Below are 14,794 nucleotides of genomic sequence, written 5' to 3'. Positions count from 1 at the left end.
GAGGACTAAATGGAGACTGAGCACATTAATCCAGTTACTGAAAAGAGATTCAAGTGTGTGGGAAACAGAAAGATTTCTCCCAAGTTCTCTCCCCCAAATATATGCTAAACCTAGCTGCTAGCTACACGTGGCAAATGACTACAGTGGAGATGAACGAAAGTAGGTCAGAGGTTATTCTCCCTAAAGGTTATCAGCTGTCTAGAGCAATCAGACCCTAAGTAGGGCCCACTCCCTTCATGAATCTAGGGCCCACCCTTCTTGTTTCATGTATACCTTTAGTCCCTCCCCTTCCTATCATGTGTATCCCCTAGCTCATCCCCTCCTATTGCTTGTATTGCCTATTGTACAGCCCTTTCCTGTGACATGTAATCATGCCCCCTAAGTAGATATTAGCCTTGTTTAGCAATAAATCACTCTCTCCAGCCCACCCATCTCCCATCTCCACTTGGACCAAGCGTGGCTGAGGTGAGCATGCTACTATGAAATGTGTCTGACTCCATTATTTTACTCTCTCTTCTATCTCCTTATTCTCTGTGACTTTTCTATAATCTTTATATATCTCAACTGTACAACTAAACTTAGTGAACCCACGATTAGTCGTGGGGGACTGGCTCCCCCACACAAGTCGAGTAAACAAGAGATGATATTTTTGAGACAGGCACCAATGAAACACACACATTTCCTCTATTTCTTTGGTGAGTCCTTTCACCCACAAGACCTCAATTTGACCTTACAAATTGGATTAGACCAAACACATGCACACTGCTAGATACAAAGGGCATCCAGGATAGATAACCCCCCAGGGCCAATGATGAGAGTAGAGATACCAGGAGGATTAGGGGAGGGTGGGGGGGTGGGGTGAGGAATCCATCACAAGGATCACCTTATAGCTCTGTTAGGTCTCTCTCTCCAGGACTAGATTTCAGCCTCAGTCCTTGACTCCACGAGAAAGATTTCACGCCGAAGCCAGGCTCGTGATCCAAGTGAATTTAATGAGATTTAAAAGAAGCTTCAGGTTTTACGCGGCACCCATAGGATTCCTTTGACCATGCGACTTGGCAGAGACTGCCCCAGGTCAGGCAAGGATCTCTCTCCTCCCAGGAAGATGACCAGATCAGCCAAGCCCCTCTCCCTTCCGGTCCCTGCCTTTTCAAGGTTTCCCAGGGGAGGCGTGGTGAACGACCCCAGGGTGATCCCATTGGCTGAATTGCAGTCACCTGGCCCAGGTGGGCTGCTCCAGGTGTAACGCCCATTCCGAGCCCACCAGCGGGAAAATCCAGCTTTGTCCTTTGCTGGCTCTCCCTGGGCATGTGTAAATGGAATCCCAATTCCCTAAGCTAAGCTGCCTAACAGTTCCCTCCCAGGGATCAAACAATGGAAAAATGGGTGAGGGGTGACAGAGGACAATGTAAGATATGAACATAATTATAACTGATTAAGGGTTGGTGAGGGAGGGCTGGCAGGAAAGGGAAGGGGAAGAAATGTGTAGCTGATACTGGGCTCAAGAGGTAAGAGAATGCTTTGAAAATGATGATGGCAGCATATGTGCAAATGTTCTTGACACAGCGGATGAATGTATGGATGTGATGAGATGTAAAAGCCCCCAATAAAAGTATTTAATTTAAAAAGAAAAAGAAAATGATGGTGGCAACAAATTTACAAATGGGCTTGACACAATGTATATATGTGTATATATATACATATATAATTGTTATAAGAGCTGTATGAGCCCCTAATAGAATGATTTATTTTTTAAAAAAAGAAAGAAAATATTGAGACAGACTCATTAGACTGAATTTATCCCTGTCCCCTTGATGGGAGAAGGTTCCATACTAAATTTAAGGCAGCATTATTAATAGCATTATTACTGTGTTATGATTGTTGAAAAAATTGCTCTGAGGTACACACTAAGTTCAGCCATCATTCCTATTACAGTTATTAGGAAGCTTAAGGAATCCAGGGTGTATGATCCCTTCAGGACCAATGGTGAGAGTGGTAATACTGGGACGGTTCAGGGAGGGTGGGGTGGAAAGGGGAAACCGATTATAAGGATCTACATGTGACCTCCTCCCTGGAGGATGGACAACAGAAGAGTGGGTGAAGGGAGACATTCATTGGAGAGTGTAAGATATGACAAAATAATTTATAAATTATCAAGGGTTAATGAGGGAGGGGGAGTGGGGAGGGAGGGGGAAATGAGCTGATGGCAGGGGCTTAAGTGGAGAGCAAATGTTTTGAGAATGATGAGGGCTATGAATGTACAAATGTGCTTTACACAATCGATGTATGTATGGATTGTGATAAGTTGTATGAGCCCTAATAAAACGATTAAAAAATAAAACAAAACAACAAAGCTTAGTGTATTTGAAAGTTATAACCAGCTCAGTTGAAGGTGGTGGTTGTGCATATAATTTCATTTATAAAAAATATATATAAACCTTTTGTTTTGAAGTGAGGTGTTAAATTTGGAGTACTCAAGACACCCCTGAGAATGGGCACTGTGCCTTTACCTTGATCTTCCTTTAGAATCATAATTGTTTTTGTTTTTAATCTTGAGAGATTATAAACTTGGTAAGAAAAAACATGAAACTGTAACCAAAATTTTAAAGTGTTTTGTTGTTGTTGTTTACACTCACTGCCATGGAGTCAATGCTGACTCATAATGACCCCACTGTGGTGTCCAAGACTGACTGACTATAAGGATAGAAACCCAGACTTTCTCCTGAGGAGCTCCTTGTGGTTTCAAATTGCTAACCATGCAGATGGCAGCCCAACACAGTTACCACAGTACCAGGACTCCTTTCAACAAAAAGCCGCAGGATTTTATCTTTAGGTTGAATGTTTCCATTCCAGCTCTACTCTAAGGGGTAGCTTAGCTAAATGTTTTATTTAAGTACTGCAGAGTGTGGTCCAAATATCAGCATCCACATACTTTTTCTGCTATAAATAGTATTCATCTGGGCCTCTAAATAAAGTTCCTTAGTGGTCCTGAAACTCACTTTCTTACCTGTAAAAAGCGTTCATTTTCTAGGGATAAACTACTCCTGGGGTTCTGATGATTCAATAATTTCTTCAGCAAGAAATTTTATAAAGTGTCTGCTAAATGTCAACATTGTTCAATAAGCAAATGCTTTGTTTGGCCTCAGAGTACACATTCTATTGTGGGAAAACAGTAAAACACAGATAAATTAATGGCAATCATGTTAGTGTTCTGGGCTAAGACGAAAAGGCAAAGAAGTCAGAGTGACGATGCGCAGGTGGGAGGTGCTCCGAGGGCACAGACCAGAGGGAGGGAGGGAGGGAGGGACGTGGCCACAGGGATGGGAGGGAGGGAGGGACGTGGCCACACGCGTGTCCGTGGGACCAGAGTAACACTAATGGAAATGCAAAGGCCGTAGGTAGTATGGAGATGAGGCTTAATGGCTTGTGTCTAAGCTCTAGCAAGTAGGCCGTTTTCCCTGAAACAGGTGAAGGATGGAGGGAGTGAAATCACATCAGATAGATCCCGGGGCTATTTCATAAACTTTCCGGTTTATTCTGAGAGAGATGAGGAACCACTGAAGTGTTTTTAAGCAAACCAGTGACTGGATATGACCTAAGATTTCTAAACAAACAAACCCAAACCACCTCTTTGGTGACTGAGTTAAACTAACTATGGTTGGGCAAAGGAACTCAATTAGTTCTTAAAAGAATCCAGGTAATATATAATGATGGAGATAATGAGTCGTGTTTAAATCCTAGATTGATTTTGAAGGTAGAATTGAAAGATGAACATACTGCAGCATACCAGTTACTGTCAGTCAACTCCAATTCATGTGACCTTTATATGTCAGAGTAGAACTGTTCTCTATAGGGGTTTCCCTTTTCAATTGTAAATTAGATGGGGGTTTACATTTCAGGTAATCAGATTTGAACCCAACAGTTTAAACTACTAATTAACACCCTCCTCCCATAGTTTACCCTTTCCCGACTCCTTGATTTTCCTTTTTCTTCTTGTAGACTAATATCTTCCATTACACCCAAGTTAACACCTGTCAACAGTATATCCTGTTGCTTTTAATTAATTATTTTTTTCCTGTTGCTTTATCTTCCCTCACTCATCTTTGTCTGGTACTCTCATAAGTCTGTTCTCTTTGGTATGAATGTCTTTTTTTAAAAAAAGCATTTTATTGGGGGCTCTTACAGCTCTTTTCACAATCCATCCATCCATCCTTTGTGTCAAGCACATTTGTACATTTGTTGCCATCATCATTCTCAAAACATTTGCTTTGGTATCAGCTTGATACTTGAGCTCTTGGTATCAGCTCATTTTTTCCCCTCACTTTCTCCTCCCCCTTCCCTGATGAAACCTTGATAATTTATAAACTATTTTGTTATGTCTTACACTGTCTGACATCTCCCTTTATCCACTTTTCTGTTGCCCATCCCCCAGGGAGGAGGTTATATATGGATCCTTGTATCGGTTCCCCCTTTCCAACCCACCCTCCCAGTATCACCACTCATACCACTGGTCCTGAAGGGATTATCTGTCCTGGATTCCATGTGTTTTCAGTTCCTATCTGTACCACTGTACATCCTCTGGTCTAACCAGATTTGTAAGGTAGTGGTAGTGAGATCGTGATAGTGAGGGGTGGGGGAGAAAGCATTTACGAACTAAAAGAAAGTTGTATATTTCATCATTGCTACACTGCACCCTGACTGGTTCTACTCCCAGCAACCCTTCTTTAAGGGGATGTCCACTTGCCTACAGATGGGCTTTGGGTCTCCAATCTGCACTCCCCCACATTCACAATGATATTATTTTTTGTTCTTTGATGCCTGATCCGTTCGACACCTCAAGATCACACAGGCTGGTGTGCTTCTTCCATGTGGACTTGGTTGCTTCTGAGCTAGATGGCCGGGTATGAATGTCTTTATGTTGTTTGTTTTTTCCCCTTGTTACAGTGGTTTCATATAATGTTTATCCTCTTTTGAACTATTATCGGCATATAATTCAATACTTCGATCATAAGAAAAAGAGTTGTACAATCATCACCACAATCAATTTTAGAACATTTTCTTCTTTTTTATAATATTTATGCTTTTGTGATTAATTTCACTAAGCATGATATTCTCCAGGTCCATCCATGTCAAGAAATGCTTCATGGTTTTGTCAGCTATACATAGTGTTCCATTTATGTATATCTTAGAATGCCTTTGTTAATTCTTCTACTGGTGGGCATTTAGGTTGTTACCATCTTCTTGCTATTGTGAACCATGTTGTACTGAATGTGGGTGTGAGTATCTGTTTGTATTATGACTCTTACTTCTCTAGGATATATACCCAGCAGAGAACGTGCCCTGTTTTCATCACTTTTTACTATCTCCCTCTTGTTGGATAATGTCTTCCCCTTCACTCAGCTCTAATCTATGGCTCCCCCTTTCTTTCCTTCCTCTCCTACTCCTGATAATCATTCATCTTTTTTTTTAAAGTATGAAAACTTTTTCTTGATTTTTAAAAATATCTGTGGTCTCATACAATACTTGTTCTTTTTAAGATTTACTAATTTCATTCAGCATAATATCCTCCAGGTTCATTAATAACATGAGGTGTTTTACAGATACATTATTACTCTTTAGTGGTGTGTGCTATTCCATTCTGTTTATGTACCAAAGTTTATTTTATCTATTCTTCCAATAGGCATTTAGGTTGTTTTTATCTTCTTGCTATTGTAAAGAATGTTGCAGAGAACATGAGTATGTGTTTATCTGTTCCTTTATGTTCCTTATTTCTTTAGGGCAGGGGTGTCAAACTGGGGGCCCGTGGTGGGATGCATGTGGCCCTGAGGTAACTTTTTGTGGCCCACGATGCTCTGAAATAAAATGGGTGAGGGAATTGTGTGTATGATATTGCCTCGATCTCTTCTAAGTGCTATTTTCTTCCTAACAATTTTTTCTATTTTCATTTTACTTCAGGGGCCGCATGCGGCCCGTGGGCCGCCAGTCTGACACCCGTGCTTTAGGGCGTATGCCAAGTAGAGGTAATGCTGGGCAAGTGGTATTTGTATTCCCACTTGTCTGAGGAAGTGCCGCACCACTTTCCACAGTGGTTTTGTCTTACAGCCCCACCAGCAGTGTATGAGGGAGGATGAGGTGCTTAATTTCTGGGTTCTTAGAATTTTTGCTGTCAGTTATGGGAACTCACAAGACTTTGACCAGAGGTAATACAAAGGTGGAATTGCCATTCCTGAGGTGGTCTAGTGGTTTCTTGGGCTGCTAATTGCAAGGTCAAGCAGTTCCAACCCATCAGCCCCACCTCAGTGGTTTCTCCTTGGGAGAAAGAGCAGACACAAGGTTTTACTTCTGTAAAGAGTTTACAGTCTCTTAAACCCACAGTGGTAATTCTGCCATGTCCTCGGGGTTGTTATGAGTCAGAATTGACTCAAGGGCAGTGAGTTTGAATTCTGAGGTGGAAAAATATTTGTTAAATACACACACAATATCAAAGCATTTTAAAAAAAGGAAATTCCGTATGGAAAAACATCTGTAAATTACCTGAAAAGAATTGTGATTTATTTCCTTTCTTTTTGTGTTTCTATAAACATTTGTGAAGAGATCATTTTGACTTGAAGGAGCCCTGGTGACACAGTAGGTTATGATTTGGCCTGCTATCAAGATCCCCAGCTGCTCCACAGGAAAATCAAGATGCTTTCTGACAAGGTCAGGACAGGGACATTTGACTGCTAAGGGATGAACACACTTTTTGTTAGGAAATGACATTCTGCTTATTATGGAAGCAAGCATTCTATAGGCTAGAGAAATAAACTGGCTCAGAGATAACAAACCTGGTAAATGTTTCAAAGTTGAGATCAGACTGGGTGGATATCCTGGGATATCTTATCCAGAGTTATAGCCTGGGAAAAGTTTGACACCTGCCTTTTATTTATCATTTTATTGGGGGTTCATAAGGTCCTTATCACCATCCATCCATCCATCCATCCATCCATCCATCCATCCATCCATCCATCCATCCATCCATCCATCGTGTCAAGCACATTTGTACATCATTGCCATCATTTTCAAAACATTTCTTTCTACATGAGTCCTTGGTATCAGCTCATTTTTAAAAAACTCATTTTATTGGGGCTCATACAACTTTTATCACAATCTATCCATCCATTCTGTCTAGCACATTTGTTGCCATCATCATTCTCAAAACCTTTTCTTGCTACTTGAGTCCTTGGTATCAGTTCATTTCCCCCAACCCCTCCTCCACCTTCCCTCCCAAACCCTTGATAACTTATGAATTATTATTTTTTCATGTCTTACATTGACCAATGTCTCCCTTCACCCACTTTTCTGTGGTGATCATTGTGATCAGTTCCGTCGTTCTCCCCCACTTTCTCCTTTCCCTCCTTGTATTGCTACTCTCATTATTAGTCCTGGGGGGTTTATTTGTCCTGGATTCCCTGTGTTTCCAGTTCTTATCTGTACCAGTGTATACCCTCTGGTCTAGCTGGATTTGTAAGGTACAATTGGAATCATGATAGTGGGGGTGGGTGGAACATTAAAGAACTAGAGGAAAGTTCTGTTTCCTTGATGCTATACTACTCCCTGACTGGCTGGTCTCCTCCCTGCAACCCTTCTATAAGGGGATGTCCAGGTGCTTACAGATGGGCTCTGGGTCTCCATAGTTCCTCATTTTTGTTGCCTTCCCTCTGGAATCTTTGGTAAATTATAAATTATTATTTTTCCATGTCTTCCTTCACCCACTTTTCTGTTGTGTGCCCCCCAGGGAGGGGGTTGTATATAGATAACTGTGTGATCTGTTCTCCCTTTCTACCCCCACCTTCGCCTGCCCCTCCTGGTATCGCTACTCTCATTGTTGGTCCTGAGGGGTTTTTCTGTCCTGGATTCCCTGTGACACCTGCCTTTTAAAAACAAGAAGTGTTCCCACAGACAACATCCTTGTCCTCTTACTCCTGCTCTCTCACTTTGCTGGGCAGGGACCAGGGACCAGTTATAGCCTGGGAAAATTTCGACACCTTCATGCCAGATTTATAGTCTAATTTATAAAACTCAAGACACCCTGACACTAAATGTAGCCTGAAATAACTTGGAAAGAACCATGTAGAAGACCCAGAGACAAATTTGGCAATGAATTAGAAATCATCTGTAGGACAGGGAAGCACTTCCCCAGCGACTTTTCCAAAATTCCAACTCTTGAAGGGAACAGAAAGCCTACTCCTTCACCTGATGCAGCAGCTGGTAGATTCTAACTGCTGACCTTGCACTTAGCAGCTGAATGCATATCCACTACACTGCCAGGGCTCCTCTCCTCTTTGAAAATGCCCCTCCAAAGCAAGACGTGACCCTTAGTCAATGTCTTTGTCATCTTTCTCCTCCTGTCACCTTGCAGAGGTGGATAGCTTGGTTTGTTGCTCTCAAGAGGTGTAGCTTATCTATGCTTAAATTGCCCTTCTCAATTCTTGAGGGGAAGTGATGCTATGCGTACTCAAACCTTTGGTTTGCCTCTTTGCTGTGGAGTGGCTTATCTCTGGCTCAATGAAAATCACAGCGCAGCTTGCCTGTTCTCCCTTGGAGGACGACACAGGACCTGTAGGGCCTGGCAGGACCGAAGGTTACACTCTCTGCTCCTGTAACGATGTGCAGCTTTGGAAGTCCATAGGGTAACGCAAACTGCCGTGCAGACTAGATGTGAGTCACAGTGTGCTGGCTGCCAGTGTTTTCTTTTGTTAGCCTACCCCTAACTGGATTTTCAGGGAGGGGTGGGCGAAGAGGGATGTCCCTTGTGGCCGCTCCTAGTTCTCACCTTCTGGCCTGGCGCGTGTATTTGGTCAGGGCCCCGGCCAATGCAACCTTGTTCCGCAAGACGTCGCTTTGCCTCGGCGCGGCCCTGAGGGTGACCACTAGACGCAGCTTCACGCACCCTTTCCCAACATGGCTGCGGGCCGGCGCCGGCACTGACGCGCAGGACGCTGGGGGCGGGCCCGGGGCGGGGCCCGGGAGGGCTCATCAGCCATTGGCCGGCGGGGTCCGCGGCGCTCAGCCGTGCTCCGGAGCTGGGCACCGCGGCCTGAGCTGGGATGTGAGGGCCGGGCGTTCCGGGTGGCGGCGACGGCGGTGGCAGCTCAGAGCAGTGGCGACTGCGCGGGAGAGGCGCAGGCGGCGGACGAGGCCAGCCGGCGCCCTCGGCAGCCGGCCTTGCGGGTCGCGGGATGAGGAAGCGGACCGAGCCCGTCACCTTGGAGCATGAGCGCTGCGTCGCCCCGGGCTCGCCCCCCTTAGTAGGCTCAGCCGCCGCGGCGCTGGACGTCGACTGCCGCCTGAAGCGGAACCTGCGCCTGGCGGGCAAGGGGCAGGCTGAGCCGCTCTGCGCGGCCGACGCGGGCATGAAGCGAGCTCTGGGCAGGTGAGGCGCCGCGCACGGATGGGGCGGGCCTTGCACTTGGCCCGCTGGTACCTCCCCAGTTCTCGCATCCTCAAGTTACTTGCCTGCAGGAGCGTCCCCCCTCGCGCCCTCCCCCTCCCCCCAGATTGTTCTTCCGCGACCCATCTCCGGACTCTTTCATTTGACTGGCAAGTGCTTCTCGGGAAGCCCCCCGAGGTTCGCCACCTGCCCCTAAATTGCCAGTCCCGAGAAGGAGCACTCCTTAAACACCCCTTTGCCTCTTGTGTCCTGGCCCTCTGTGTCTCCCTTCCTTCCCACCCCGCCCAACCCAGCTCAACACCCCTACTTTGTCCCAGGTGAGCCCCTCAGGGGCCCGGCTGAACTGGGGGAGGGGGTAGGGAAACCCCAGGAGAGACTCCTGGACATGGACAGGATGGGTGCTTAGGAGTGTCGGGCTCCAAACCTGAGTGTTGTGTTGTTACTTGTCTGGCTCTTTCCCTTTGTGTTGGACCTAAACCCCAGCACATGAGCCAGCACCCTGCTTACTGGTTTGTAGTGTGTAGAAGCTTACTGGCAACCCTATTTCTCACTTCAGCAATTCTTGTTCTCCTTGTGTCAGAAGTGACATTCTGTGCTCAGTAATGCTCGACCTTGGAGAAGGGTTAACTGGTCCACAGTGCAGAGGGGAAAGGAAGGGTGCACTACAGTTTCGTGGTTGGAGGGGAACCTTGTCCAGTTGCAGATGGCTAGTAGTGTCTGAAGTCAATCTTGAGGATTAGTTGAAGGAGGGAATCACTGTAAAGTCCTGAAGTCATGCTTTCACCTATTGAATAGAAGATGAATGCACGAATAGAAGATGGATGCATTAATTAATGCATAGTTAATATAAATATAAAGCAGACTTAAAATAGGAAGCTTGTGGTTAAAGGACGTAGCTGCTAACCAAAGGGCTGGTTGTTCAACACACTGCCTTAAAGATTTGCAGCTTGGAAAGCCTTGGGGGCCAGTTTCATACAGTCTTATAGAGTTTCTATGAGTTGAAATGGACTCTAGGGAATTGGGCTTGGACTGTATTGGATATAGGGGCATATTTCATAGGGGCAAATTTCACGTACTGATTCTTTAATTACCTGGTTGTTTATAGAACATATTCTTGGCAATTAAATAAAATATTGAAAAAAGAGTGAACATTTTATTATAGTTTAGGTGAAAGTTTGCAAAGAAAATTCGTTTCCCATTCAACAATTTAGATATAAATTGTTTTTATGACATTGTTTGCAGTTGCCTCAATGTGCCAGCACTTCTCTGAGCACTTCCACCGTGGGTCCATTCACCTAACTTCTCTGCCTTTCTGGCACTTGAATTTTGCTTTAGAGAAAATGTCCATTTGATCTTGTATAGTTGAGTGTTCTGCGGATCACCTTACTCAGACACTCTTGTCTACTTTATAGACCCAGTTATATTTGGTGATCTTCAGGGCTGGTCTCAGTTCTAAGTTTGCAAGATGTCTAAAGGCTATTGTCTCAGAGGTCCCACCAATGTTTATCAGGGTAATAAATATCTTTTTTTTAAAAACAATTTTTAGGGGCTCATACAACTCTTATCACAGTTCATACATATACATACATCAATTGTATAAAGCACATCTGTGCATTCTTTGCCCTAATCATTTTTTTCTCTTCTTTTTTTACATTTTATTAGGGACTAAATATGATCTTTTTTGTGTGAATTTGAATTCTGTTCTACAGGACCTTCTGCTGTGATCCTATTCAGAGCAGTAGTAGCAGTCTCTTTGTGTTATGGAGGCTGTGGTTTATATGGTCACTTAGCCTCTTGGACTAAGTGTCTTTGAGTTTTTGGTTTTCTTTAAGGAGCCCGTTTGGTGTAGTGAGTTAAGCATTGAGCCTGCGAATCACAAGATCATGTGGTTCAAACCAACCAGCTGATCTGAAAGATAGGGCTTTTTGCTCCCGTCAAGATTTACTGACTTGGAAACCCTAGGTAGTGGTTTGCCTTTTCTCTACAGAGTTACTATGAGTTCTAGGGTGTTTGGCAGCAGTGAATTTGGTGTTCTTTACTTGGGAAGCCAGGGTGGTGTAGGTTATACATTGGACTGGTGATCTTGATGTTAGCAGTTCAAAAACACCAGCCACTATACGAAAGAAAGGTGCGAGACTTTCTACTCCTGTAAGAGTTCGTGTCTGAAATCCACATGAGACAGTTGACTTAATGGCAGTGATTTTGTTTTTTTGTTCTACTCCTCTATAGATTTACAGTCTCAGAAACCCACAAGACTGACAGTCTAACTCAGTCCTCTAGAATCTGGAATTAACTCAATGACAGTTGAATTTGGTTTGCTTTTGTCTTACTCTCCTTTGCTCCAGATGGGAAGAGACTATTAATTGTATCTTAGATGGGTGCTCTCGAGCTATTTAATGGAAGTTGTTGTTGTTGTTGTTGGGTGCCATCGAGTTGGTGCCAACTCATAGTGACACTATAAACAACAGAACAAAACACTGCCTAGCCCTGCACCATCTCACAATTGCTCCTTTGTCTGAGCCCATTGTAGCCACTGTGTCATTCCATCTTGTCAAAGGTCTTTCTCTTTGTCAATGCCCTACAGTTTACTACACATGATATCATCTCCAATGACTGGTTGCTCCTGATAACATGTCTAAAGTACATGAAAGGAAGTCTCACCATGCTTGCCTCTAAGAAGCTTTCTGGCTTAACTTCTTCTTAGACAGGTTTATTGGTTCTTTTGGAAGACCATGGTATTTTCAATATTATTAGCCAGCACCAGAATTTAAAGGCACCAATTCAAATGCAGTCTTCCTTACTCATTGTTCAACTTTCACTTATATATGAGGTAATTGAAAATACTGTGGCTCAACACACGAGCACATTATTCCCAAAATAACTTCCTTGCTTCTACAGCAGAAGGTGATGAAGGAAAAAAAAAAAGAGAGAAGGTGATGAAGAAAGCAGATGGAGCAGAGAAGGGGGGAAGGGAGACTCCGGATAGGGCAAGATATGACAAAATAATGAGGTATAAATTACCAAGGGCACATGAGGGAGGGGGGAAAGGGGAGGGAGGGGAAAAAGAAAAAGAGGACCTGATGCAAGGGGCTTAAGTGGAGAGCAAATGCCTTGAGAATGATTGGGGCAGGGAATGTATGGATGTGCTTTATACAATTGATGTATGTATATGTGTGGATGGTGATAAGAGTTGTATGAGTCCCTAATAAAATGTAAAAAAAGAAAAGAGAAAAAAATGATTAGGGCAAAGACTGTACAGATGTGCTTTATACAATTGATGTATGTATATGTATGAACTGTGATAAGAATTATATGAGCCCCTAATAAATTGTTAAAATTAAAAAAAAAATTAAAAAAAAAAAAGAAAGCAGATGGTGCCCTGCTATCAATTGGAAGTGTTTGGAGTCTTAAAGGCTTGTATTCAGACAAGCAGCCATCTAAGCTAGGAGTCAACCAAGTCCACATGGAAGAAGCACACCAGTTTGTGTGATCAAAGATGACCGTAGCAAAACTGAAATACGACAAAGGGAAAAGTATCAGAGCCTAAATTGCAAACACCGGTTTGTAGAAGATTTTGGTGGATAGTGGGAGCCCAAAACCCATCTGCAGAGTTTCTAGTCTGATTAAGCCGCTGGCAGATCCCCATGAGATTCTTTTAGATGTAGGTATTATTTTATCCTTAACACTTTATTTTTTCTGTTTTTCACTTTTTCTGTTGGGTTTTCCAGTTTACGAAGCACAGAAATAGAGGCATAGAGATAGGGGAGTTAGGGGTAAGAGGTGGGAGATTAGGGAGGGTGTGGGGGTTGAGGGAAGGAGCACTCTAGAACTGATGATTAAACAACTCATTTTAAAAGCGATTAAACCATGGTGGGGGAAGGCGCAGACAAGAAAATTTTCTAAAACTGATTGTGGTAATGATTGTAATGTGATTTTGATGTGATTGAACTGTTGAATCGTGTGATATGTGTATTAAGGGCTGATAAAACTGTAAGAAAAAAATAGCATCCTTGCTTTTCAACACTTTAAAGAGGTCTTATTCAGCAGATTTACACAATGCAATGCATCCTCTGGTTGCTTGACTGCTGCTTCCAGTAGCATTCATAGTAGATCAAAGTAAGACAAAATCCTTGAAATTTCAATCTTGTCTCCATTTATCATGATTTTACCCACTGGTCTAATTGTGAGGATTTTGATCTTTACATTGAATTGTAATATATATTGAAGGCTGATGTCCTTAATCTTTATCAGCAAGTGCTTTAAGTTCTCATACTTTCAGGAAGCAAAGTTGTATTGTCTGCATATTACAAGTTGTTAATAAGCATTCCTCCAATCCTGATTCCACATTTTTCTTTTTTTTGGTTTGCATATTTTTATTTGGAAATGTTTTAAAACAAAGAAGTGGAATTTTTAGCGACACCACATATCATGAGTTTATTGTAAAAGAGAGACAGATTATTTGCATGATGACAGATTCAGAACAACAGTGGAATGGGCAGCTTCACATGATGCCATTCAACAGTGGTTTCCTCTAGTCCACATACTTCCCAAGAATGTCACCATCTCGAAATAAGAAATCGTCCTCATCATCTAGAACTACTTTGATGCCTCCATATTCAGGGAGAAGAACTTTATCTCCAACCTTGACACTTACTGGTACAATCTCTCCACCCTTTCCTTTCAAGTCAGACCCAACAGCTACGACTCTTGCTTGCAGGACTTTTCCTTGAGATTTTTCTGGAAGCATAATGCTTCGTTTGGTTACAGTTTCACAGGCACTCCTTTCCAGCAATACTCGGTCAAAGAGGGAAAGAAACTTTCAAAATGCCTGTCCTGCCATGACGCTTGGGTGGCCACAGCAAGGACTCCTCTCATACATACCACGCCTCTGCCTACATTTTTCTTCTAAACCTGCTGCTCTCATTATTTGCATTGCATACAGATTGAATAAGTATGGTGAGAAGATACAACCCAGACACACACATTTCCTGATTTTTAAACCATGCAGATGTCCTGGTTCTATTCACATAATTCTTTCTTGATCCATGTACAGATTCTGCATAAGCACAAATAATAGTGTTCTGAGATTCCCAGTCTTCTCAAGGCTATCCCTAATTTGTTATGGTCTGCACACTGGAATGCCTTAGCGTGGTCAACAAAACACAAACATCTTTCTGATATCTACTTTGAGCCAAGATCCATCTGACATAAGCAATGGAATCTCTTGTTCCACTTCCTCTTTGGAATCTGGTCTGAACCTCAGGCAACTCCATGTAAGTGTACTGTTGCAACCATTATTAGATGATGATCTTAAGCAATATTTTACTTGCATGTGATCTTCAATGATATGGATCCATAATTTGG

At 43.1% G+C, this 14,794-nt stretch overlaps 1 protein-coding gene and 1 pseudogene across 1 annotated transcript in view; one reads left to right on the top strand and one right to left on the bottom strand.

Annotated features, from left to right (window-relative positions):
* Positions 1-9,052: 9,052 nt before the first annotated feature.
* ABHD12 (abhydrolase domain containing 12, lysophospholipase) overlaps positions 9,053-14,794 on the top strand; it is a 119,381-nt gene continuing 113,639 nt past the window's right edge. The window contains exon 1 of the mRNA XM_075564187.1: positions 9,053-9,412. Coding sequence (XP_075420302.1) covers positions 9,219-9,412 — 194 coding nt within the window. The 5' untranslated portion in view covers positions 9,053-9,218. The remainder of the gene's footprint in view (positions 9,413-14,794) is intronic.
* LOC142423146 (10 kDa heat shock protein, mitochondrial pseudogene) lies at positions 13,962-14,270 on the bottom strand (annotated as a pseudogene).

Source organism: Tenrec ecaudatus, chromosome 12, assembly GCF_050624435.1.
Source record: "Tenrec ecaudatus isolate mTenEca1 chromosome 12, mTenEca1.hap1, whole genome shotgun sequence".
NCBI lineage: Eukaryota > Metazoa > Chordata > Mammalia > Afrosoricida > Tenrecidae > Tenrec > Tenrec ecaudatus.
This window is presented reverse-complemented; position numbering and strand designations above follow the sequence as displayed.